We start from the raw sequence: 25,173 nt of genomic DNA on the forward strand, positions 1-25,173 counted from the left end.
AACTAGTTAAAGTGGTAAAATAGTGAAAAAAAATCCGAAAAAAACCCCAATGAACATTCATATTTTGAACGATAAAGTGGTAAAATAGTGAAAAAAAATCCGGAAAAAACTCCAATGAACATTCATATTTTGAACGATAAAGTGGTAAAATAGTGAAAAAAATCCAGAAATATATTTTGTCAGTGATTTTTTAAACTAAAAATAAAAAAAAATTATAAAATATATTATTTTTAATTAAAATAAATTTCACCAGTAATTTTTAATTTTTTTTTTTGATTTAATAAAACACATACATGATATATATATTTTTAATTAAAATAAATTTAATAATAATTTTTTTTGTTTGAAAAATCACTGACAGAATATATTTTAATTTTAATTAAAATAAACTTTATCAAAAATCTTTTTTAAATGTAATTATTTTTTTGTAAATGTAAGTACTTTTTTGTTATATTTGTTTAATAATTATTGACCTGTATCTTTATGGGGTTCAGATTTCAAATATTACATAAGATTTACATATATCGAATTAGACAAAGGATCGTATGATTTGAGGTAAAAAGCGTAAGAAGGGATGTGAACCAATGATTACTTTTAATCTCACCATTATCCCTTGAATTGCGCTTCTCATGTGAATGATCTAGTGCATTTCATTAATGTTGATCTTCAATTATGATTAGTTCAAACATGGAGATCCCTTCTCACCATAATTTTCATATTCACTATAATTCAACCATATCGAATTATATGGTATACTTTTATTATCAATTGGACGTTTTCTATAACCAAAATACATGGGGAAGGGGTTAGGTCACTACAAGTCAACAAACTTTTCCGACGGGTTTTTGCCTCAACTAGAAATGACAAGGGACAAGGTTTTTGCCATTTCTTCTTTACCAATAAGGCATTTTTTTATGGTTGAAACATGAACAACTTTATACATGAATTAACATACGAATTAAAGGTTAAAATAGAGGTTTGTCATGAGCATCCCAAGTCACTCGGATGGGTTATGCAGGTAGATGGGAGTTGGAGCTCATCATATGAGGATAGTTTGGATGAGTTTATGTTGTCTGCTGATTCGATAGTAGAGGATTGTTAGGGCAGGTTAGAAATGTTCTAATTGCATGTGTTTCCTTGTACAACAACATTACTCTTTCATCTCGTACAAAACTTCTTGAAGCCAAACAAGAGCAATTGTAAAGGAATACACATCTAATCAACATTGCTATAAGAGAGTCCTGTCAACCCCATGATGATGAAAAGTTTGAATTTTGATGTTTGTTTAAAAATCATTCAGGTGTGCACCCATCCACTATATAATTGGATTGAAATTTTCAACATCCAATTTGGATCGGTCGCTTCTCGTATGGCAGTGCGTAACCGACCAACATTCATTCAATTACCCATCTAATTAATCATCCATCTAACTATTACCCAACTAATTTGTTTTCATGTTGCGTAAATCGTATTTTGTTTTGTGTGATGTTTTGAATTTTTAACTTCCCCTATGTTGGTTTTAATACACAATAAGAGTGATTAATTAATTTGTATCATTGTTGGATTGAATTGACACACTGTATGGATCCAATCCCATCGGAGAATCCATTTTTATATCTGATGGATATCCAATAAAAATATTCAATGGATGGAACCAAACCGATACCAATCCAATGTTAATCAGATCGAATCGGTTCGGTTCCCCTCATATCTGGATAATGTGGCATACTTTTAACATGATAAATTTGAAGTTTTTGTTTTGATCAACTTTAGAAGTGGTATTAATTATAATGGGTTGTTTTTTTATTTGATTTGAATAAGGTTTTTTTTAGTGGGAAGGGTAGTTCTTTCAGTACATGATACAAGTAAATATATCTTCGATATAGAAATTGAAAAGATCTGATTCGAGCAAATTTTCAAGTGATGTATTATTTCCTCAAGGATGAAAGATGTTTTAAGTACTCGGGTAAGGAAGTGGGAGGAGTAGTAGGTTTTTACACATCCTTAGACATATGAAAGGAACCACAAAGCAAATATATAATATCGTTTTTTTTAAGTAATAAAACGGTAAAATACATGTTATCGTCCATAAATATTGTAGTAAAACCCTAATAAAAATCTAATAAAATAAATGATTTCAAATGACGATTTTGAAGACCTTGATTGGTTTGAATTAACAGTTTAAATAACATAATAAATAAAAGTAGCATGAGTATAAGACTTATGGTGAGACATAATCACAAATTCCAACAGACAATGTTGTAACAATGCCACAACATGCAGTTAGCCATAACTAATTCCACCATTTATTTTTTAGGGTATTCCTGTCGGACTTCAACCATTACAGTGATGTTATAGTTTTCAACCCATAACCATAAAGAAGCCAGAGCAAGGCCTACTTGAAAATGAAAAAGAATATACACATTGATTTTTTTTTTTTGAACCGTATGCGTCAAAATAAAATGTTTCTTTTCTATTTTCTCTATATGTCTATTAGATTTGAAAGATTGATTAACCTTTTGATCTAAGCTTATTACCTTATTTATAGGATTATTATAAGTAGACTACAATTCAAATAAAGTTTTCATACTATATATATAATTATCTTAAACATAATATAATTATATACATTTACATATAAAATGAATGATTGTGTGACAAGGAGAGTTAAGGTGAAAAACGTGAGAAGGGATATGAACCCTTGATCACCTTCAATCTTAAACCCACCCAATGTGCATCCAAGGGTGGAGATCTATTCGTCTACTTCTCAGTTAAACTCTCATTCTCATCAAAACTCAACCTTTACATATAATACAATGTAATTATCATAATTATATCTTAACACACTATAACAAGAATAGTCACTTAACAAGTTAATAGCCAATCATGACGTAATTTGAGTTTCTGGTAAAAAGAAACATATGTTTTTTTTTTGTATGCGACTCTATAAGTTTACATATTTATTAGTATTTCTTGTTTCTCTAATTTTTTCTTATTAATGATCATATAAAATTGAGAAGTGTCTTTTTTTTTAAAAAATTTTTTAGTAGCGAATGTGAAACAAGTATGAGATTGAGAAATCATATATTTTCAAAAAAGGTGTTTCGAATTTTCTATGTAGCATCATTCAAATCATAAGTATCAGTTTTCTTTTTATCAAAGATTATGAAATAAATCTTTTAAGAAAATCCCAATCACAACAAAAAATAAACAAAATATCATACAAATGCTAAAAAATAGGTATGGATCTAATAATATTCCTTAAGTGTTACATAAACAAATAAAAAAGGGAATTATATTTAGATAATTACAAAATCAAATTTGTTACTAACACACCACATGGAACATGTAAAATGCCTCATCCGTCCTTGATGTTTGACAGATGGAACACAATCACCCGTCCTTGATGTTTGACAGATGGAACACAACAAGACAAGTGTCATGAATCTATTATTTCACATTCTAATCCCACGATTCATAAGAAATAAGCCATGTGATTTAAATCTTATTAAATAAAATTATGAACGAGCATAGTATTTAACTGAAAGGGAGACGAAAGGCATAGAAAAAATTATAGAAAATGTTGTGAATGATATGAGTTTTAACTTCCAAGTATGAAAATAAAATCAAGGGGTGTAGATTAGCAAAACTGAAACTAAAAGGGGCAAAGTGAAAGTAATTTATACACAAGGGAGCAAATTGCAAAACTAGAAATTCCAAATATCATCAGGATCCTCTCTGTGGCCACGTTCCCAACGGTTTGATTTGGTTTCGTAGCCTACTATATATACTCCTATATCTCCCGCGTTTTTTGCACATCGATAGCAATCCAAGGCGAATCCCTCGTCTTCACTCTGCCCTCTCCGTTTGTGTTTTAGCGTCTGCGAACTCACAGCCATGGACGTCAGGATGAATCCAGAATCCACCGTCGTGGATCTCATCGAACCGACGATAGGGGAGGGAATACAAACGGTTTCAAAGAACGACGTTCAGGCTTCTGATCGGAGTTCTCTTTGCTTTTCTGATACCGACGTTATAGAGGAGAGCAACGGGAGGCCGAGTAAAAAGCCGAAAATCGAAGAAAAAACACTTACATGTGCATTGCCTCAAGGATTTCTTGATCCTATGAATCACGATGAACGTTCACAATCAATCTTAGAATACGGAGATAGTGCCAAGGCTGCTGTTCCATCTATGAGCAAACAGTTTTGGAAGGCGGGGGATTACGAGGGTTCTCCTAACAATACTGAATCTATATCACACCCTGGTATTGGCTTATCTATACTTTCATGACTTCTGTGCTTTTGATGTGAATATTATAATATTGTTTGTAAAGTTAAATATGTAGTAAACAGAGAACACGTAAATTTTCGGCCTGCAAACCTCAAATACATGGCTTAAAACAATTGCTTTTCACATAGTAGACTTACTTTGTGGACGTTCGAGACTTGCTTAGGGACATTACTCCCAATATAATTAATAATCTTAATTAAGAAACACGACTTCACTCTGTTTGGGGACGCAGTGATGTAGTAGATCCATTGTGCTTTGATGAACCCTGGTTTCTCCTTTAGTTGACAGTTTCTGGAGAAGATTGTGAAACTACTCTGGCATTGCTGACATATTTTAGCCTTGGTCTCTATTTGTGATTTGTTCAAGTTATTCATCAAAGGAGGTCTCTAGACCCTATGGTTTTATGGGTTGGATTCCAGTGAGAGGGATAGTTAAACGTGAGAAGAGTAAGAATGGATCTCTACCCTTGGATGCACATTAGGATGAGATGCACCGAACCAATCCCCGTATCAAGAGCGATTCATGGGTGGATTTGAGATTAAAGGTGATCAAGGGTGGAGATCCCTTGTTATGCTTCTCAACTTAACCCTCCTTCTCACACGATCCTTCTCCATGGTTTTATTAGGGTTAGGAAGGGAAGTTAACTTGAATCCATGATTTTCAAGTTCTATTTTCAAGGTTATCACGTTCTATTTTTCTGGTAATGGAAAAAGAAGGTAGCCCTTTCCCTTGGGCTATCATGTGGTACATGCTTGATTGCTTTGTTAGATGTGTGGTTTAGAACATATTTTTTTTGGTAATTTGCTAGCCAGGTAGTATTTGATATTACAACTTAAAAAACATAGCAGGCTTTGGGATTCACAACAATAAATCTCTAGTGGTTGCATAAGTTACAGGTCTAGATACCATGTGAGGCGTATCGCCGTATCAGGGTAATTTATCTCTAGTTATGGAGAATATAATGAACTAGATAGTTCTTCCAATGTGATAAATTGGCCCACTGCTAAATTCAACATGCTGCCAAATATGTAATGTGTTCTTTTTGTATCGCAGATGGCATGGATCACGTGAGGGTTCATCCCAGGTTCTTGCATTCAAATGCTACCAGCCACAAGTGGGCACTGGGAGGTAACTGTTGTATCTAATGTTTTGTCTGAAATTTCAATGTAATCGAAGGAATTGCATTCTATGTTTTATGACTCATGTTTGTTTTTTGCCCTTTAGCTTTTGCTGAGCTTCTTGACAACTCTTTAGATGAGGTATAAATGATTATAAACTTCTTCATGGCGCAATTTGTGCAAATTCCCCTGATTCTTGTTTGACAAGTAACTTGCTCAGGTGCGCACTGGAGCTACTTATGTTCATGTAGATGTGCTGAACAATGAAAGAGTTACTCATAATAAGATGTTACTGGTTAAAGGTATATCACTGCTCCAAGAGTTATCTTTCATAGCCTCAAATATTTCGTTTGATTTCTTGGAGATAGCAATGGATGTAACATAGTTTGTATTTATATTAAATGGATTGGAATTGTCTGGAAGCTATCAAACTTGTGATAAGTCTTCTTTTGTTTATGTTCATAGTGCAATATCTTTCTCTTTTGTTTGGAGTTGTCAACACTTGTTTTTGAACTTCTAAATCTTCAAGTTTCTTCATATTTTTGTATATCTAAAAGTTCAGATTTACTGGATTCTTTGTTTTTCTACCCAAGAGTTTTTATTTCATATATGATGACAGATAATGGTGGTGGAATGACTCCTGAGAAAATGCGAGCATGCATGTCTCTTGGCTACTCTGTAAAAAGCAAATTGGCAAACACTATAGGTCAATGTGAGTATATTCACTTTTTTGCAATTCAATGTTTTCAGGAATAAGCATCCTTTACCATTTTAAGAGTTGATTTTTTTAGATGGGAATGGCTTCAAGACAAGTACGATGAGGCTTGGAGCAGATGTGTTAGTATATACCCGTTGTCCAGGACAGGATGGTAGAAGGTGTGTTTTTATAAGCTGGCATTTAATCATAGGCTTGGTTTATGCAGTTATATTTGTATCTTATTTTGTTACTTAACTTCAGGTCTCCATTGGATACCCACGATTATCGTTATCTCATTCTCATGCATTATGTATTTCTAACCAAATACCTTTGTTGTCAATTTTTAGCTCAACCCAAAGTATTGGGATGCTGTCATACACATTTTTGATGGAAACTGGAAAGGAAGATATTGTAGTTCCAATGGTACGACACCTAACTTTGTTTCTATATCCATGCAAGCTGGTGTGTGGCCATCCATGCTTAATTCCTTGTAATAATATGTAAATGCTCTTATTTTGGCCTGAGAGCTGAGCTTTTCTGCCGGAGTTTGCTTTGTCTAAGAAACATGTGTGTAGTCTTATTTTATGGTCTTTTTTCATTTCAATTTAGGTTGACTTTGAAAAAAGAGGAGAAGAATGGGGAATGATGGCGCGATCTTCACCTGCTGACTGGAAAAGAAACATGGAGACACTGGTCCGGTGGTCTCCATACTCGAGTGAAGAAGGTCTTCTACAGCAGGTAATGTTTGCCTAGCCTTGACATTGCATGAATGTTTTTTTTGGAGATGAAGGGTCTCTTTGGTTCAAGGATTTTGACGGAAGGGTAAAATATTGTGCAACCAAATGTCACAAAGAGTCCACCTATATAATTATCTGATCATATTTTTAGTCTCATGGATTTTGGAGAATTGGCAATGCTTACCGGTTGAGCATTAGTCCGTTTCTGATAGAGCATGCATCTATATTGTTTAGCTGTAGCTTACTAGGGAAAATTATGTTTTAGAAATGTAAGCGGAGTCCTGGATTCATCATACCTTATTGAAGTTTTTCTACTGTAGTTTGATTTTCTTAATGATCAAGGCACGCACATCATCATATACAACCTTTGGGAGGATGAAGAAGGACAATTAGAGCTTGATTTCGACACTGATCTGCATGTATGCTTATATTTTCTTCTGTTTGGTGGTTGCTTGTTTGTTCTTTTAGTTTCTCTTTAGCCTAAATGTATTTCAATCCAACTATTCCTGTTTTCAATTGACAGGACATCCAAATCAGGGGGGTCAATCGAGATCCGAAGAAGATAGAGATGGCAAAAGATTATCCTAACTCTCGGCACTTTTTAACACACCGTCACTCCTTAAGAGTATAAGTTCTCTCACTCCCATCTGCGCATACAATATTTTGCAAATCCTTCTATTCACATTTTGATGCATGAAATATCTAACCATGTTGTTACTGACTTGTTATGTTCTTCCTTATCTAGCTGTTGGAAAGCTTCACTATGTGTCTTATTTTGAAATGAATTATCAAATCTATGATTATCCGTGTAATTCAAACCGTACTACATTGACTTATTGATCTTTTGATGATATTTCTTGGTAAGATTCCTCTACCGGGGTTTATATGATCTTCAGCTCTGGTTGACAGTCATCAATTAGAAAAACTAGTTTACCTATGGGAGCTGTATGGACAGATATCTGCCTGCATTGCTACTGCATGTGTTAAAGAACATCCTGTTATAACTCAGATTCCGATTTTATCCCTCCAAATGCTTGCATATATTGTTGAGCATGTATCACATGCATCTAATCCTATAACGCTTTTCAACTCATTAACCTTTTATTGCTTATTCCTGAATACATTGTTGCTAATCTATCTTCATTATATTTCTGAATACATTGTTGCTAATCTATCTCGATTATATTTTTTGTACTTCTCTAGAGTTATGCATCAATCTTATACCTGAGCATTCCAAATGGCTTTCGAATAATCCTTCGTGGAGAAGATGTCATTCATCATAAAATAGTTGATGATATGATGCTCACTGAGAAGGTTATGTATAAGCCAACACAACCAAATGCTGATGGGACAAGGAAGGATCAAAACGTATGACTTCAAATCAAGAAGCTCCAGCTTAGTACTAATTTCTGGATTTTAAAATTAGGTATTTCACTTTTTGCTCTTGTTTTGCAGCTGATGGTAGCTGTAGTGACTATTGGCTTTGTGAAAGATGCAAAAGATCATATCGATGTTCAAGGATTCAATGTTTATCATAAGAATCGACTAATTAAGGTTTGAATTAAATTTACCATGCATTTTGATAGCCACAATTGAAAGAGCCATCAATTGACTGCTCTTTTTTCTGGTAAAGAATGGATACTAATTTTGATGGGCACTTCTTGTAGGTAATCGTGATAATTCTTCACACAAGTTATAGGTTGAAGCGTTGCTATTATAAACATGTTTAAGCAATGGTTAAAAAATTTAAAATGTTCGAATTGGATAATCTGATATTAAAACATCCTAGATTCCGTCCATCTATCTCATCATAGGAATTTTAGGTTCACTCATACCTGTGTCAGAGTGGACAGGTTTATGTTTTTTTATGTATATTCTATTTTGAATTTTTGCCTAAATTTTGTGGCAGCCATTTTGGAGGGTTTGGAATGCTGCTGGAAGTGATGGTCGAGGAGTTATAGGTATCATGTAGTTTGGATTTAGTAGCACTTGTTAACCACGTCATTTATGATTTGCTCAAATAAACAGGTGTATTGGAAGCTGATTTTATTGAACCAGCTCATGATAAACAGGGGTTTGAACGCACAACCGTACTTTCTAGGCTTGAGAATCGATTGGTTGCAATACAGAAGAAATACTGGTTTGTTCACTTTGATTCATTTGCCTTAAGGATAGCTTAAGCTTGGATTTGATTTGGCCAACAATCAACTTTGATAGGTCTACAAATTGTCAAGAAATCGGCTATGCTAAACGATGCAAGAGTGTTTCAGATACAAAATGTAGACCTTCTATGAAAGATGAATCTGATCGCCATATAGCTCCAACTGGAATAGACACCATTGATGCTCGAGTGAAACTGAGACCCATCAGAAAGCTTGAAGCATCAAAATTTTTAGAATGTGCACAAAACGATGAGATTCCAGAGGCGTATGCATGTACATCAAGAGAAAAACAAGCAAGCACCAGACGTTTACCTTCAGAGGTGAATTTCTCTTGATGCTTATCCACTTATCCTCATGTGATCTGTAACCTGATTAATAAGCTATTCAATAACAGTAGGCCATGCATAAAAGATCAGTGTCGAGCAATTAACAGTCTTTTCCAGTTCTGTAATTATGCATCTGTTGCAAATTGGGATCTTCCTGGTGTTGATTACTGATGCTTGGAATTCACGGTTAGGAGTATGATTTAAACTCTATATTTGATATGCAAGAATGACCAAGGATAAATCTGAGGTCATCTAATGGAGAAAAGCAAAGCATGTTCTTTTCAAATAAAATATTACCTAATCTTTTCTTTTCTTCGAGGTGCATACAAAAATCCAAAGAGATGATCTCTATTGATAATTTTTTGTTGAGAACCGTCTTGAATGTCTCTCTACAGTGGAATCAAACACAGGATGTTAATAGCGTCTTCTTGGTCCTAGTACCTTACACTTGCTGTACATCCCTTGTAATTAACCAGGTGGCAACTACAAATGGAGATGGACATGCATCAACTGACTACAATGGAGACACAGTAGCCAAGTTGAGGGAAGAGAATCTTGTACTTAGGCAGAGGTTAGTTAAACTGTCTCCATCTAAATCCTTTTTGTTTTTCTTAATTGGCAAAGAGGGGAGGAGAATTTGAACTACCAACTTGGCATGGGTTCCGTTTTAAGCACTTGATGGTAATGGTATGTATCAAAACATGTTATCTTGCTGCGATTTTATGGTATAACCCTTTTTGCAGATTAGAGGGAAGCGAACGTGTGATGATAAATAACTTGTTATCTGATCTGCAGTATGAGAGAGACAAGGTTGTCTCCCTTGAAAATCAAGTAAATTATCTGTTTCCTTATCTTTACAGTATATTCATTTGTTTTCGGAGAACTAGCCTATAATACATATTTTAAGCACTGGTTCCACAATTCTATAGTCAGGATTAAGCAAGTTCTTTCAGTATGTAGAAGTTTAGTAATATCATTTTGGATCGTAGAATGATGTGATGCTCCATGGCCAGGTTCTAAAGGCACAAGAAAAGATAGAAGAACTGGACAGAGAACAAATAAGCCTTATTGACATATTTTCTGAAGAAAGACAGCGGCGAGATCACCAGGAAGAGACTTTGAGGAAGAGGTGGAAGGTTAGAGATGGGAAAATAAAATACATATATTTTTTATTGTTTAATAATTCCCATTCTTTGTCCTTGTATCAGCTTTATATACCTATAACTTTTGTTGTAGGAGGCCATGGATACCATTGAAGACTTGCGTGGGCAGATAAAAGTGCTGGAGAGCAGCAGAGTAATAAGCTGAAGGGAATTATAAAGTGGTAACTAGGTTCCCACAAATCTTCTTACTAAGTATCAAGATAACTTATACATGCATCAAACTAGTAATGTCCAAATATTTATTCGAGGGAAAAAGGTTAAGCATTAGTGGTAGTTTATATTCCTCATTTTAGCTTCAACTAATATCCAGGATGCTTTCAATTTTTTCTCTCTACTTATTCAATCCAAGTTTAAAACAGAAAGAGGTTCAATCATGTTGGACGTATGAAACATAGAACGGTAAAGTGTATACATATATAGTCCCAATTGGTTGTCATGATAAGAAAAATAATACAGCTTGTCTATAAGCATTATTACAAAAGAATAATGTGACAAGTGATCCATAACATATTAAAGAAACCAATCTTTGTATGTACATATGAGCAACCACCAACTAGGGCTGATGGCTTTGAGGGGACGGGGGAAAAGTAGGTATCCATGTTCTTGGGTCTCTTAGATCAAATCCAGGTGGTGGTGGTGGAACAAGAAAGGGATTTTGTGGAATCCAAGTTCTTGGATCACTAGGATTGAATGGAGGTGGTGGTGATGGATTAGATGAAGGATTGTTGGGTATTAAGGTTCTTGGGTCTCCTGGATTGAATGCTGGAGGTCTTGAAAAAGGAGGAAAATTCGGAGGTGGATATGGCAAAGATGGTGGTTGTGGTAAAGGTGATGGTGGAGGGAATTGAAATGGAGGAAATGGTGGCAGTGAGGGCAATGGAGGGAATTGAGGCAATGGCGGCAAAGAGGGGAAAGGGGGAAATGAGGGGAGAGGTGGCAATGGCGGCAATGAGGGGAGAGGTGGCAATGGGGGGAATTGAGGCCATGGAAAATAGGGAAGGAAAAACTTTGAGGAATTGTAATTAAGGTCTTCCTGATGGTTGGCACAAAGTGTGAAATTGTTGTTGAAGGGTCTGTAAGTGAGTGCGGTTAGGCTATAAACACATAGATTCGACGTTGATCTGGATTTGAGTGTGATCTTTTTAGATGTGGCTGATGCACCAGGGACATTGCACCCAGGGACTGAGCTGTTCCCTATTAAGGTTGCTTCACAAAATGACTGAATGGGTGTGGCAGGAGCTTCCACACAGTCAACCCCATCAACTGATGGTATATCCAACCTGTAAACACCATATCTATCTGTTGTCCTGTTGACTGAAAACACCATCTGTTCCTTGGTGGTCGGTGCATTTACTCGGAATTTGCATTGTACATGAACATCCACACCTGTTGATAGATAGATGTTAAGACCAATAAAAATGATGGATGGGTTTTAAGGAAACTGGTTTACCTGGTAAGAAATAGCTGAGTTTTGTGAAGGAGTTGTTGTAGCAAACATCACAAAACACGGATCCCGTCACCATGACATGAGAGGCAAGAACCGGGGAAGCAGACACAGAGACAAGAAGAATAAGAAGAAGAAGAAGAAGGAATTTTGGATCCATGTTATGATTGTTGTTATGTAGATGGGTGGGTAGATATAGATATATAAATAATTGGATGATGTCTAATTAATTGAGTCCGTGAGTTGGTTGTTTCTGCTACAGAACAAAACAAAACAAAGACATGTGAACTACAAGTAATTGAATTGAATTGAATTGAATGATGATGGTTGCAAGTGTTGGTGGGTGTTTGGAATATGTACATGACATCCTTTTTATGACTCTAGTCTTAGACAACTAAAGGCATCCAAGTTTAAACTTGTTCTAGTTTTAGTTTCTTGGTCCAAGTCTAAGTTCATGAGTTAATAAATGAATAGTTTCTACCAAAAGAGCATGTATCTTATTATGCCAATAGATTAAAGAAAATCCAAAAGGCAATGGAATTAAATAATTGGTAAAAGAGAAGGGAAATTAAGCACTTTTGAATTTAGGTCACGGATGATCCACCAGCCATAGCCTGACTTTCAATGCCATTTTTCAGTCCATAATTAATCTCATCAAATATTCTATATAACTTTTTTTTTTAAATAAAAAATAAAAAATAAAAAAACGAATATTAATTGGTGGGAATTTGTTTGACAGTGATAATTAAGGATGTTGTTCAAGGCCTCGATCGCTTAATTAGCTATAGAAAGCCTTGTGAAATAATTTTGCAATTTGTGCAGACAGATGATAATGATATATAGATAGATATACCAATCAAGCATACGGATACATGAGATATAGTCGATCGGTTTGGCATTTCCTAGCTGTAGAATCTCCTCCTAGACATTGACGTAAGATTTCCCTCGAACAAACTCTCTATCAACGTTTCGATGTCTTCCGGTTGATATTTGATGTACTTGTCTATGCTTTTCACACCTCCCTCCAAGTGGTGTTTGTACCTCCCCACAAACGACCGATACGCCGGAATCACCACCCCCGATATCGACGCCCGCAGCTCCGACAACAGTTGTTCCTCACTCACCACCCATGTGCTCTGTGTCTTTCCTATCTCATCCAACATCGCATTTAAATTCTTCAACCTTTCTTTCAATACTTTTTTATCCACTTTTCCTTTTACTTGAATCCCTTCTTGACTGATGCATTGCAACACTCGTGTCCATGTTTCTCTCTGGTAACTCTTGTGGTAATGCCTCACCTCCGATGACCTCCGCCGGCACCAATCGTCCCCCATCACTTTCTTTACCTCACTTGATCCCTTCACCTTTTGTAATATGTACCTTCCGTTGTTCATCAAGAATATGTACCTCAATGAAGGGTCTTTGTACAATGTTGATTTCACCGCCAAGTTGTCGTCCAAAACGCTCATCACCGACATTATCTGTGCCGCCATCGGTGACTTCTCCATCTCTTCCGGCGACGTCGCTTGGTTCAGTTTTGCATTCTGTTGGAAGATGGGTTCCAACGTATCCCCATATTCACACGCGCATGTTACGTAGTTCAAAACGTAGCGTGTCAACGGGTGCACGGCGCCTCCCGGCACCGGAGTTTTCGCCACGTCATTCCGAATGGAGTTCTCCAGATCGCCGAACATGTTCACAACTCCCTCGCCGATCCGATCGATGACGGATGATATTTCCGCATTCAGATCATTGCATGATTGTTCATCTTTGGTTTCATCAGAAGAATCGTTGGTTGCTTCTCTAAGGCCATTTAGGGCTTCATGCATATCAAGGAATTTGAACAATCTCTCCGCCGATCGTTTCCTAATAGCCACCGCCGCCGCGTAATCAAGCAGCGACGTCACCACGCTACGAATTAGATTGCTGAATAGACCTCTGAATACATAAAGATGCTCGGAAAATATCTTCTCTCCCAGCAACCTTTCTGCAGGAATTAAGACGCAGGAACAATGCTTAATGATTCTGATCCATCGAGAGACGTCTGCTTCAAGCCAATCCCAGTTTAATTTCTGCACATCTTCGGCATTAAGCTTTTCGAAATCGAGCTTTTTGAGTTGATCGTATAATGCATTTCCCCTACCCATGCTATAAATGTTTGAACATTCGTTTTTGTAGCCGACGGAAATCATGGTGGTTACGATTTTGTTGATCCTCATCGTCTTCTCCTCAGAGAAACCTGGAAAATCGTCATCCTTGGTCGGTGGTTCCGATAACGAGCAACTACGATCTGTGTTGAAAGAAGAGTATCTTAAGGACATGACCTTCAATTTGGGTTCGGGTGGAGGCCTTGGTTCGATTATAATAAGAGAACGGAGCTCTTCTTCCATGAACAGCATGGCTCGATGGAGAAGCTTGGTGATTTTATCAAGCAAAGGCGTGTTGGGAGCCAAAATGGTTTTGAGTTTCCATAATCGCTTGACGGATTCATACAAAAAGGTACCTTGATCGGTGATCATCTCACCGTTTCTAGGGGCTGAGCCTGATCTGGTGGATTTTCTGGTCTTGGACTTGATGATTTTGCAAAAGGTGTCGAGATGGTGAGGGATGTCGGGTAGGGTGGTTTTGTCCTCGGCGGTGGATAATTCATCGATGAAACGATCAATTTGGAGCAAGAGTTGATCGTAATCAACATCGTCGGGAATGGAATAGCTGTTATGATCATGGTCGGGAGGAATGTCATGGTCGGGGGGGAGCTGGAGGGTGGATTTATGATAAAGTTTAGGGGAAAAGGTTGATCGGGGACTATCGAGGGTGGCTCTCCAACGATGTCTTCCGATGAAACTGCTTGATTTGCCGGTGTGTTTCTCCATGGAAATGGAAATGGAAATGGGGGATATTGATGTTATGGATTATGGTTGAATTGGTGTTCAATGTTTTAAGTTCCGATTAAGTAGGGTGGATGGGGTTCCTTTGTTTTCTATTAACAAAAACAAAATATATGTTCTTTTACATGATCAATGCTTAGTTTGTATAATAAAACTTAAATTTTTTTCTTTAAGTAAACCAATAGCATTAATGAGTGCGTACACACACACTCACTCTATAACCTTAGGATAAGGATCAAGACAAAACTAAGCTCCTTTTTATATGAGTTTCAAAAGTTGCCATTACCCATCAACTAAACTAATGGACCTCAAAAATTTATATTTAAAAAAACAAAACTTATACAAGTTATGAGATATAATTCAAAATACTTAACCATTTTTTCCAACTTAAACTAAAAATAAATACATAATATCGAGTGGAAATTAACAAGTTTCAACGATTTTCGATCAATTTACTTCGTAAATTTTTATCATAAAAAAAGTTAATTATTGTAAAACGTCATAAGAAATTTATCAACCACTATATTATGACAATCTCATAAGACTTCAAACAAGACCCTCTCAACCTGGCCGTCCACCAATTACCATAAACTTGACTCCATCTAGAACTCCTTTGTAGTGGGGCAATAGATGAAGAGGTGCCACTTATTTTCCGGTCTATACTGACATAAAACACATAAGCACCAAGTTGGAATTCCATGCTCCTGAAGATTCTAACGATTGGGAAGGACGTCACGGGCTGCTCTCCAAACAAAATGTCGGACTTTGTGAGGTATTCTAGCATTCTAGATTAGAGACCTATCTCCTTCAACAAAGAGGTGGGAGTTCGAATCAATCCTTTCAGTGAGGACACGATAACCCCACTTTACTATGTAACAACCGTCCAATGCTTGGTCCATACTCGAGCCGAGACCATAGGTAGGGGGATTTCTAAACTTTCTAATCGATTCCGAGCGCCGAATAATAGATTGATTTTGTCCACATCCCACCGATTCAAGCTAGGGATCAAAAGGTTGTTGACCCAAGGTACGAAATAAAACTTCATTTAATCTTATCAAATGTGAAATCGTGAATATATAAGAATGTTTTTCTTAAAGTATATATTATTATTATTATTATTTTACATCTGAATCCAATTCAAAAGCTACGTATTTATTTTGATATATTTGTTGCAGTTTTGTGAAATGAAGTACATGGTTATGAGTGCAATGGAACATAGGGAAATGGTGTTTGACACAACTTATTGAATTTCTACGTATAATAACAAAGAATTTGAGTTTTAAATGATTTAAAGTTGTTCATCCAGCCTTTGTCGGTTTCATATTTCAATAAAATCATTTACTTTTCATGTAAATATCAAAAATACAAATACAAATGATTTGCATCTCCACTTGAATGAGTTTTGTGTTTTAGTATTTCTCACAAAAGATGATGAATGTCACAGCAATTCATAATGATAAATATTTTTTGAAAGATGGCTAAAATATCCAATTCATGAAAGACCATATGATGCGTATTTTAACATCTATTCGTTTAAATATTACAGTGATTCAATTCATGTCATATATCGGAGTGTTCCATCATTGATTATCAAATCATATGTAAACCTACAATAACACCCGAGTCCATATATATATATATATATATATATATTAAGAAAAACAATATATCATGTGGGTTTGATGAGAAAGTGAACGAAAGAAAGTTGTCTCTTAAAAATTAGATTAAGTTTCTTAAAAATAAAATGTTAGCAGCAGATGTATTATCATTTATTTGATCAAATCAGATGTAAAACATAATTAAATGAATATTTGAATTGTATTAAATAATATTGTATTCTTTACTTACAATTTACCCAAAATAAACATCCATATAAAATAAGAATATGATTGAGATGAATATAAAAGCAGAATGTTTGACTACCATTTTTCAAATTATATTAGATATAGATACAATAAATGAAAAGAAATTGATTTTTGAGATATTTATTACTATATATATATATATATATATATATATAATTATGATATGATGTTGAGATATATTGAAAATGACGAGCGAATGATTTCTTTGTGGTTGGACCGGCCTTATTCCTCTCAATCCACTCACAAATTTTCACTTACGAAGGTATTTTTGTTTTAAATATTAATTATTTGAAATTAAAATTTAAAAAAGATGTGACAAAAAAGGAAAAATACGATTTTTCAGTTAAATTCTGATAATAAGAAAAGAGGGCTTATACTTCATATTTTATGCATATAAAAAAAAAGTTACAAAATTCGATACTAATCATAATAAACGTTAAAAAGAAAAAGGGTGGGTAAATCAGAGGGAGGGAGGAAGGAAGACGCACAAAGCCGGCTTTGTTTCCACACGCTACCCCATCATCATCATCAGTTATCTCTTGAGTCCTAAAACAAATCTTTTCTCTCTTCAATCTTCACTTGATTTTTCCTTCTGGGTTTTTGCTTTCTTATTCAACTTATGCATTTGGGCACGATTTGATTCAAGAAAATCCCCCCTTTCTTCTGATTTTTTTTTTTTTTTTTATCTTTGGGGATAAACAGCAAAGATTAATGGGTTGTTTCCCTTGTTTTGATTCGAGGGAAGACGAGAAATTGAATCCTCAGAAAGTCAGGGCTGATCGCCATGAAGTCCACCCCTCTGCGCCTTCAAATATTTCCAGATTATCATCGGGTAAGTGTGTTTCTGTTCCAAGTCATAATACTGCTTCTTTGATCTGATCTGCTTATGTTTACATTCACAATTTCCCTTTCCTTTCTTTTCATTATTGCTTCAGATTTGATTTTCTTCTTTGCAATCTTAGATTGATGTAGGCCCCATCAAATCATGATAAACTTTCTGAAATGATAGCTTCTCTTTTTAATTTTCCCATCACAAGATGCCTTCATTATAACGACTTGCTACTTGTGGGATTGATCCATAAGAGATAAAAAGTGGTACAAAACATCATAAGTTATTCGGGCCAGGTTTTGTATCTGGAGCAGTCAATTATCCTATGCTAAAATGATGTGGGAAACTTTTTGATGCTATAAAATACAACTGAATTGGCAGGAGTCGATAGGCTCAAGTCTAGAAACAATGTCAGCTTAAGGAGGGATTCGTCAGGGCCAAAAGATTCACCAGATGGTCAGATTGCTGCCCAAACATTCACATTCCGTGAACTTGCAGCTGCAACAAACAATTTCAGGCCTGACTGCTTCTTAGGGGAGGGAGGTTTTGGCTGTGTATATAGAGGACGTCTTCAGGGTAGTGGTCAGGTAAACTCTCTCTCTCTGTATGATTGTTATCTGGAATTTCATCCAATTTAAATACTTGTTTATGTGTATCACTTTAATCAGTATTTGAAAATTGATGTCAGATTTTATGCTTTGCAAAAAGAACCATGGCATAAGGAGAACTCATGTGTTACGTAAGACAGATGAACAAGTCTTGTAGAATAAATCTTGTTCACTGTTGTTGAGTTTATTGTTTCACAGACAACAGATGAGATTGTATCATATCTTGTTGAATTTTCTCTGTTTTCACATGGAGAATTTGCTGTATACTTTTTGGGGAACCCTCTTTGGTTATCTAGTTGGGCTGATGAATATAAATGCTATGGCTAGAAACCTTAGTTGAATAACAGTGTGGTTTTGGGTTGAATGATAGATAGGGTGATGATAATTGCAGCCCAAAATGAGGTGCTTTCCATTTAGCAATGAGCTAAAAGATGATTCAATAAATGGTGGCTGTAATTAGCATTTATCCAAGTCTTGATTGAGGATTTATAATTAGCATGTTGTTTTTTTTGACAGGTTGTAGCTGTTAAACAACTGGATAGAAATGGGCTTCAGGGTAACCGGGAATTTCTAGTGGAAGTTCTTATGCTCAGCCTTTTACATCATCCCAACCTGGTGAATTTGATTGGTTACTGTGCTGATGGTGACCAAAGACTTCTTGTTTATGAATTCATGTCGTCGGGATCATTGGAAGATCACCTTCATGGTAAACCTATCTTTCTGTTAAAAAAGCTAGCTAGTTAGGGAAGTGGAGGCTTAAACAAGTTATGTAATTGTGTTGCAGATCTTCCACCTGATAGAGAAGGATTAGATTGGAACACAAGAATGAAGATAGCTGCTGGTGCAGCCAAAGGTTTAGAGTTTCTTCATGATAAGGCTAACCCTCCTGTGATTTACAGGGACTTCAAGTCATCCAACATTTTGCTGGATGAGGGATTTGAGCCAAAGCTGTCTGACTTTGGGCTCGCGAAACTGGGTCCAACTGGAGACAAGTCTCATGTTTCTACGAGGGTCATGGGTACATACGGTTATTGTGCTCCTGAGTACGCCATGACCGGACAACTGACCGTCAAGTCTGATGTCTACAGTTTTGGAGTGGTGTTTTTAGAGCTTATTACTGGTCGCAAAGCCATCGATGGTAGTCAACCACATGGACAGCAGAACCTTGTCACATGGGTAATTCACTAATTCCTTTGTTTTCATTTGTGTGTGTTGAATTATTGAAATGATGGAGAAATAATTATATTGCATTGCATTGCGTGTAGGCACGGCCGTTATTCAATGACAGAAGGAAATTCACGTCATTGGTTGACCCAAGGCTAGAAGGTAGGTATCCGATGAGGGGGCTGTACCAGGCTCTAGCTGTAGCATCGATGTGTATTCAAGAGCAGGCTGCTGCTCGGCCTCTGATTGGAGACGTGGTGACGGCCTTGTCTTACCTTGCAAACCAGGGGTATGATCCAACGACGACCACAGCAGCAGGTCCAGGTGGTTCGAAGAATGAAAGACGAGAAAGAAATGGAAGAAGAAGTGAATGGGATTTGGAAGAGAAAGAAGAGTCCCCTAAAGAAAGTGCAAGGATGCTTAACAGGGATGCTGAAAGAGAGAGGGCTGTTGCAGAGGCAAAGATGTGGGTTGAAAACAGAAGACAAAGTGCTCAAGGTACCTTTGATGCCAACAATGCTTAGGTATGGTATGGTATATTCTTTTTGGCTTGGAGAAACGATATTCAAACTTTTTTTTTTTTTTTTTAATTTATTTATTAAAACCAACATTTGCAGTATATGTATATTTTGATGACAATTGTCAAGGAAAAAAACAAAAACAAAAGTTGGTGTTGGTGGAAAAAAGAGAAGAACCCTTTATTTGGCTGTTTACAAATGCTTATATTGGGGTAAGTGATTGTTACTTACGTTATCGGGTGAGCATTACAATGGTCGAGAATCTTACCTAGAGAATGTCACATGGTAATTAAGTGAGGAAGAGACTCTTGCTCGGTTAACGCTTCGCCGGTAAGTGACTCTTATCAACAATCCATTTTGATGGCTGAGAATGTTAGGTTATGAGGGCGGTGACTTTTATTTTATGGATAAATATGAGACAATAAGTCTTTGTAGCTGTATGCCCTGTCCTATCTTGCGTAACCTTTGGAGCTTTTTTTTTCTTCTTTCTAGGTCATTTTTTTTTGGGGGACAATCTGGTATGTAGTATTTTTGTCGACATAAACTATAAATTCTGATGCTCAAATTTTATGATTTAATATTCATTTTAAAATTGAAACTAATGCAACGAATTTTGTTTGAAATCAAAGCTTACATAACAAAAAAAAAAAAGATGGAGCTTGATTGTATGTGTACAAGTGACATGAAAATTGTGAGTTTGGGGTTAGAAATGGAAAGTTGATCAAGTAAGAATTTGTTGATGGTAAATTAATGGAGGGATAGCTAGGGATAGGGATAGGGATAGGATATTGTTCTCCTCTCCTACATGTTTAGTGTAGATCAAAAGGAAAAGGTGAACATTTTTCAATTTGGCAGAACAGGGCCTTCAAGTTTTTGGGATCTGTCAATTAACTCTCAACTTTCTAAAATCTGACATTTTTTGTCCTGATTTCATAATGAATCTTTTTTACAAGATAGTCTAATTTCATTGAAGTCTCTTATTTATTTATTTATAAAAAGAATAAAATAAAAATGGGTTCCTATTCTTCTTGTATATATATAGCTCACATACATGACATCACTATCTTAAAGTAATCATCATCATGGCTTCAATCTCTAATTCACGGCGTCAATATTGAGCCCTAGCTTGCAAGACGACACTAGCCATGAATAGCTACTCAACAACACCCTAAGTACGGATGTTTGGTGTATATAGTGCTTGCTATCCATCTATATTGTCAAGAATGACGTGTTTCATAAGTAAGTAATGCAGTCGTAAAAACGTCGAGATTTATTTGTGTGTCAACATGTTGTCGGCAATACTATTGCCAATGTCTTCATTAGTTTCCGCTTCTGGTTGGTTGCCGGATATATATGACTCAAGTTGCTCTCAAATCCTCCTCCTTCAGTTGGAAGGACTTTATCATATCTTTAACTCTATAGTTGATTAATGATCCATTAATTATTCAAGGATTATGTATGTATGTATGTATATATATATGTATATGTGTATCGATATATATATATATATATATATATATAGAGGAAACATCGTGTAAGGATAAGAAATGATATATACCTTTGAAATCTCATTCTCACCATATGAATTGTCGTTTGATATACACATACGTACATATATACGTATATATGTGATTGATGTGATTGTTGATATCTTAATTAGGTAGGTATATATATTAGCTTCGTCTATGTTTTTGTTCAACACGATTAGGAAATGTAAAGAGAATGTATTAGAGAAAAGTTGCATGGATATAGTAAAAGTAATTAGGTAGCAAATGTAGATGTAGATGTAGATGTAGATGTAGGGGTGATTTGATTTGTTGGGGGTTACTTTATTTTGGATGGGTTTCTGTTATTGAGAGAGAAATATTGAAAGAGGTAGAGTCGTCTAAATCTATATATAACAATTAATTAAACAAACATGTCAAGATCAAACAACCAAACTAAGATATATGTATGTATGTATGTATGCCGATCAGATCAGAGGTACAAAATTAATTCATCCCATCCCATTAAGTTGCACATATCACAAGCTGTATATGATCCAACGACTGCTGCTTCACATTCACTAGCACGCATTCTTCCTTTTTGTTTTCTTCGTTATCATCAACAGCAGCAGCAACAACATCATCATCTGCTTCGCTACTTCTCCCGGAATCAACGGGATGCACCTCTGAGTTTGCAGATAATATGTTCATCATGTGTTGATCCTTGGGCTTTTTGTCGCTTACGCTTGCCACCTTCTTGTAATATGCATAAACCCCCATTTGAACTACTCCCAATATGAATCCCAATATGTTTGGCACCTACAAATTCATATATACCAACGTTTAATAAATTATATGATCATTTCTTAATGAACCATGCATATATTCATTCATTCATTATATATAAAACCATATATATATATATATATATATAGTTAGTTAGTTAGTTAGTTATCTGGGTAGAAGAGAATATAACAAAACATATATGGTTGCGAGCACGATTTTAATTCCTTGAAAAGGAATTTAATGGCATTGAAGGAGGTATAGAAAATGAAATATAATTAAGGTTAGGTCATAGGTGTTAGGTTAGGTGTTAGTTACCGTAACGCATATATCCTTGAGGGACATCCCATAAGCGAACCACATCATTGCACTTAGCGTCAGGAAGCATGATAAGGGTAATGGCATGAATTCCACACTTTGTGTTCTCACAACTTCAAACTGCATGCATTTACATATATATATTCTTCATCAAAATCCATACGCATATATATATGAATTAAATACATAAATTGTGATATGTATTACGTACCACAATTGTGAGAGGTGCTGCAAAGACAGCTATGGATATCCCAACACAAACCCATCCGACGACTAGCACGCGTGTTTCTCCTTGCAACGTGAAGAGGGTCCCAAGAGAAATGACAAGGCAAAAGACAAGGGTAGCAGAGAGGCCCTTAAACGTTTGCTTCTGCATTGATTAAGTAATGAATTAGGTGATATGTATGTATATTAATTAAGATCATGAAGTAAGTAATATACATATATATATATATATATACCTTGGTATTGGGTGTAGCATAAAGGAGGAAAATGATGATGTAAAGAGACTCGATGAAGGTACCGAGAGAGTTGATGGAGATGAGAAGGAAAGTGTCTCCTTCTTTGATGAAGGCATAATACAACCATAGCAATGCACTCAAGAGGGAGACCACGTATGGAAATGATTGGAATCCCATTGTAGATTTCCGCTTGCAGATTTCAATGAAAGTTGGCCTATACATACATACATACATATTAACAAAAACATGGCATCAAGTATTGAGTATTGTATGTATAGTAGTTAAAGTTGATGATGACTTACAATGGAGCAAAGTAGACGCCGGTGGAAATAATGTTACCTGTGGTATAGGAGAAGAAGAAGATGAAATGAATGAATAGTTAATAATTAAGGAGATGGAGAAGGTAATAATAAATTAAATTAATTAGATGGAGATGGAAGTACCTAGAAGACCAAAAACAAAAACCAGAGGGTGGTCAACATTAAACACCTCCATTTCTGATCCTAATCCTAATCCTAATCCTAATATTCTCTCTAACACTACGTACGTATAGTCTAGTAGTTAATTAATTTCAGATGAGGAATTGAAAATTGGAGGTGTTTGATTGGTGTTATGTTTGGGATGGATGTCCTGTATTTATATGGACCACAGAGCAGACCAAATCATATGATATTTTCATATCATGTATATATATATATATATATATATACATATATGTATGTATATGTGTATGTGTTTTGATGGATGATCACTCTTCCATGCATGCATGCATGCGTCCCTCACCTTCCAATTCATTACTAACCTTTTTTCTTTTTTATTTCTCCATAAATTATTAAGCATCCCCCAACAAGCTTGTCCGCATATGTTGCATATAAGTTCAACACTCCAAATTAACTTATTTATTCCTCTAAATTAAATTTTTTATCTTATATACTCAAACAAGAAGATTACATATCATAAAAAAAAAAAAAAAATTAAAAGATGCATATATATATATATATATATATATATCCATTCAGAAATTCTATTTAAAGATGTATATATTAACTAAAATTATAAATTATTTAATATAGGTTTTATTTTCCTATTAACATTTCATATTTGAATCTTCAATTCTCCATCTTTTCATGATATTTAATTTCTTGAATAACTTTTTCATGGATAACTCCATACTAATTCATCTTCCACTTATGATTTAATTATTAATTATATATATATAGAAGTATGTATTCTACTTAGTTTTGTGTTTAATTATTAATTATATATATAGTTAGTCAAATAAAAAAATCTTTTCATGTAAATCTTAAAGTATATTATGCATAGCTTGAAAATTAAAAGCATGCATGTAATTATATAATGAATGGGATTCATGAAATCCAATGTAATGAAAACAAGGTAGCTACCTAATGGCGTCATATGTCTAACTTGATGTACACTTTTAGTTACGTCTTGCGTTGCATCAACAATATTTGAGTTCAAATTAGCCTCTTTCACGTGACGCTTGTCCCCTACATCTACTTGATTTCCGCCCTTACCTCACTATATATGTATTCTAACTACACACACATACACATATGAAATATTTTAAACGAAAACATCTTCATTTTACAAAAACATTCCTATAATATAGTCAATTCACATATGACAATATATTCTATCAAATATGATGCATATGTGATAATTAATGAGAGGCACAAGCAACCATTGGCGCTACCTATATTCTTTTACTTTTTGCATTTTTTTGGATTTCCCTTGAACCTCACACACTCTCTCTCTCTCTCTCTCTCTCTCTCTCTTTATATGTATATATATATATATATAGGCGAACGAATGATTGCGTGAGAAGGAGTGTTAATGTGAGAAGTTTAAGTAGAGATTTAGACACTTAATTAGTCTCAAATTTACTCATAATTAAATCACGCTTGATACAAAGATTGATATGATAATCTCAATGCATCTAGCTAGGGTACCCAATCATATGTAATAAATTTGCAGGCCTATACCTTTAATTTGTTCTTAAAAATCATGAACCGAAGAAACATGGTACAAGTTATAATTTTACATTTTAAAAGAGTAACCATGTAATGTATGCGGAGAATAATAGGCGTGAAAAGTAGGTGTAAAAGCTAAATTTGCAGTTTTAAAGATACCAATTAAGTAAGAGGCTAAGTTAAGTTGGTGAAATGCAACTATTTTGATACAGAAGTAGAAATACAATAATATATAAATATTGTATGTCTAGCTAATACTTACAAGTTAGTTAAATGCAAACATTTCATGTTGCCAAATTAATAGCAATATATATATATATATAT

General features: G+C 35.2%; 4 protein-coding genes and 1 pseudogene across 4 annotated transcripts; 2 read left to right on the top strand and 3 right to left on the bottom strand.

Annotated features, from left to right (window-relative positions):
- The first annotated feature begins 3,897 nt into the window (after positions 1 to 3,897).
- Positions 3,898 to 10,641, top strand: LOC112522706 (annotated as a pseudogene).
- Positions 10,642 to 10,913: 272 nt separating this feature from the next.
- On the bottom strand, positions 10,914 to 12,086 carry LOC112523434 (RNA-binding protein 12). The gene is made up of 2 exons (XM_025133031.1): positions 11,947 to 12,086; positions 10,914 to 11,882 (listed from the first exon to the last, which is right to left on the bottom strand). Exons 1-2 carry the CDS (start codon positions 12,017 to 12,019, stop codon positions 11,050 to 11,052), a joined length of 906 nt encoding a protein of 301 aa, XP_024988799.1. The 5' UTR covers positions 12,020 to 12,086; the 3' UTR covers positions 10,914 to 11,049.
- A 756-nt stretch (positions 12,087 to 12,842) lies between these two features.
- Positions 12,843 to 14,813, bottom strand: LOC112522707 (exocyst complex component EXO70B1-like). The gene has a single exon (XM_025132002.1). The coding sequence runs from the start codon at positions 14,811 to 14,813 to the stop codon at positions 12,843 to 12,845; it is 1,971 nt and encodes a 656-aa protein (XP_024987770.1).
- A 2,370-nt stretch (positions 14,814 to 17,183) lies between these two features.
- Positions 17,184 to 19,973, top strand: LOC112522549 (serine/threonine-protein kinase PBS1-like). Its single transcript, XM_025131746.1, has 5 exons — positions 17,184 to 17,525; positions 17,904 to 18,109; positions 18,647 to 18,836; positions 18,915 to 19,306; positions 19,396 to 19,973. Exons 1-5 carry the CDS (start codon positions 17,405 to 17,407, stop codon positions 19,816 to 19,818), a joined length of 1,332 nt encoding a protein of 443 aa, XP_024987514.1. The 5' UTR covers positions 17,184 to 17,404; the 3' UTR covers positions 19,819 to 19,973.
- Positions 19,974 to 21,721: 1,748 nt separating this feature from the next.
- Positions 21,722 to 23,353, bottom strand: LOC112522550 (bidirectional sugar transporter N3-like). The gene is made up of 6 exons (XM_025131747.1): positions 23,302 to 23,353; positions 23,161 to 23,197; positions 22,859 to 23,072; positions 22,609 to 22,767; positions 22,398 to 22,517; positions 21,722 to 22,115 (listed from the first exon to the last, which is right to left on the bottom strand). The coding sequence occupies exons 1-6, from the start codon at positions 23,351 to 23,353 to the stop codon at positions 21,822 to 21,824; spliced, it is 876 nt and encodes a 291-aa protein (XP_024987515.1). The 3' UTR covers positions 21,722 to 21,821.
- Between the last annotated feature and the right edge of the window lie 1,820 nt (positions 23,354 to 25,173).

Source organism: Cynara cardunculus (assembly GCF_001531365.2).
Source record: "Cynara cardunculus var. scolymus isolate 2C chromosome LG 12, CcrdV1, whole genome shotgun sequence".
Lineage (NCBI taxonomy): Eukaryota > Viridiplantae > Streptophyta > Magnoliopsida > Asterales > Asteraceae > Cynara > Cynara cardunculus.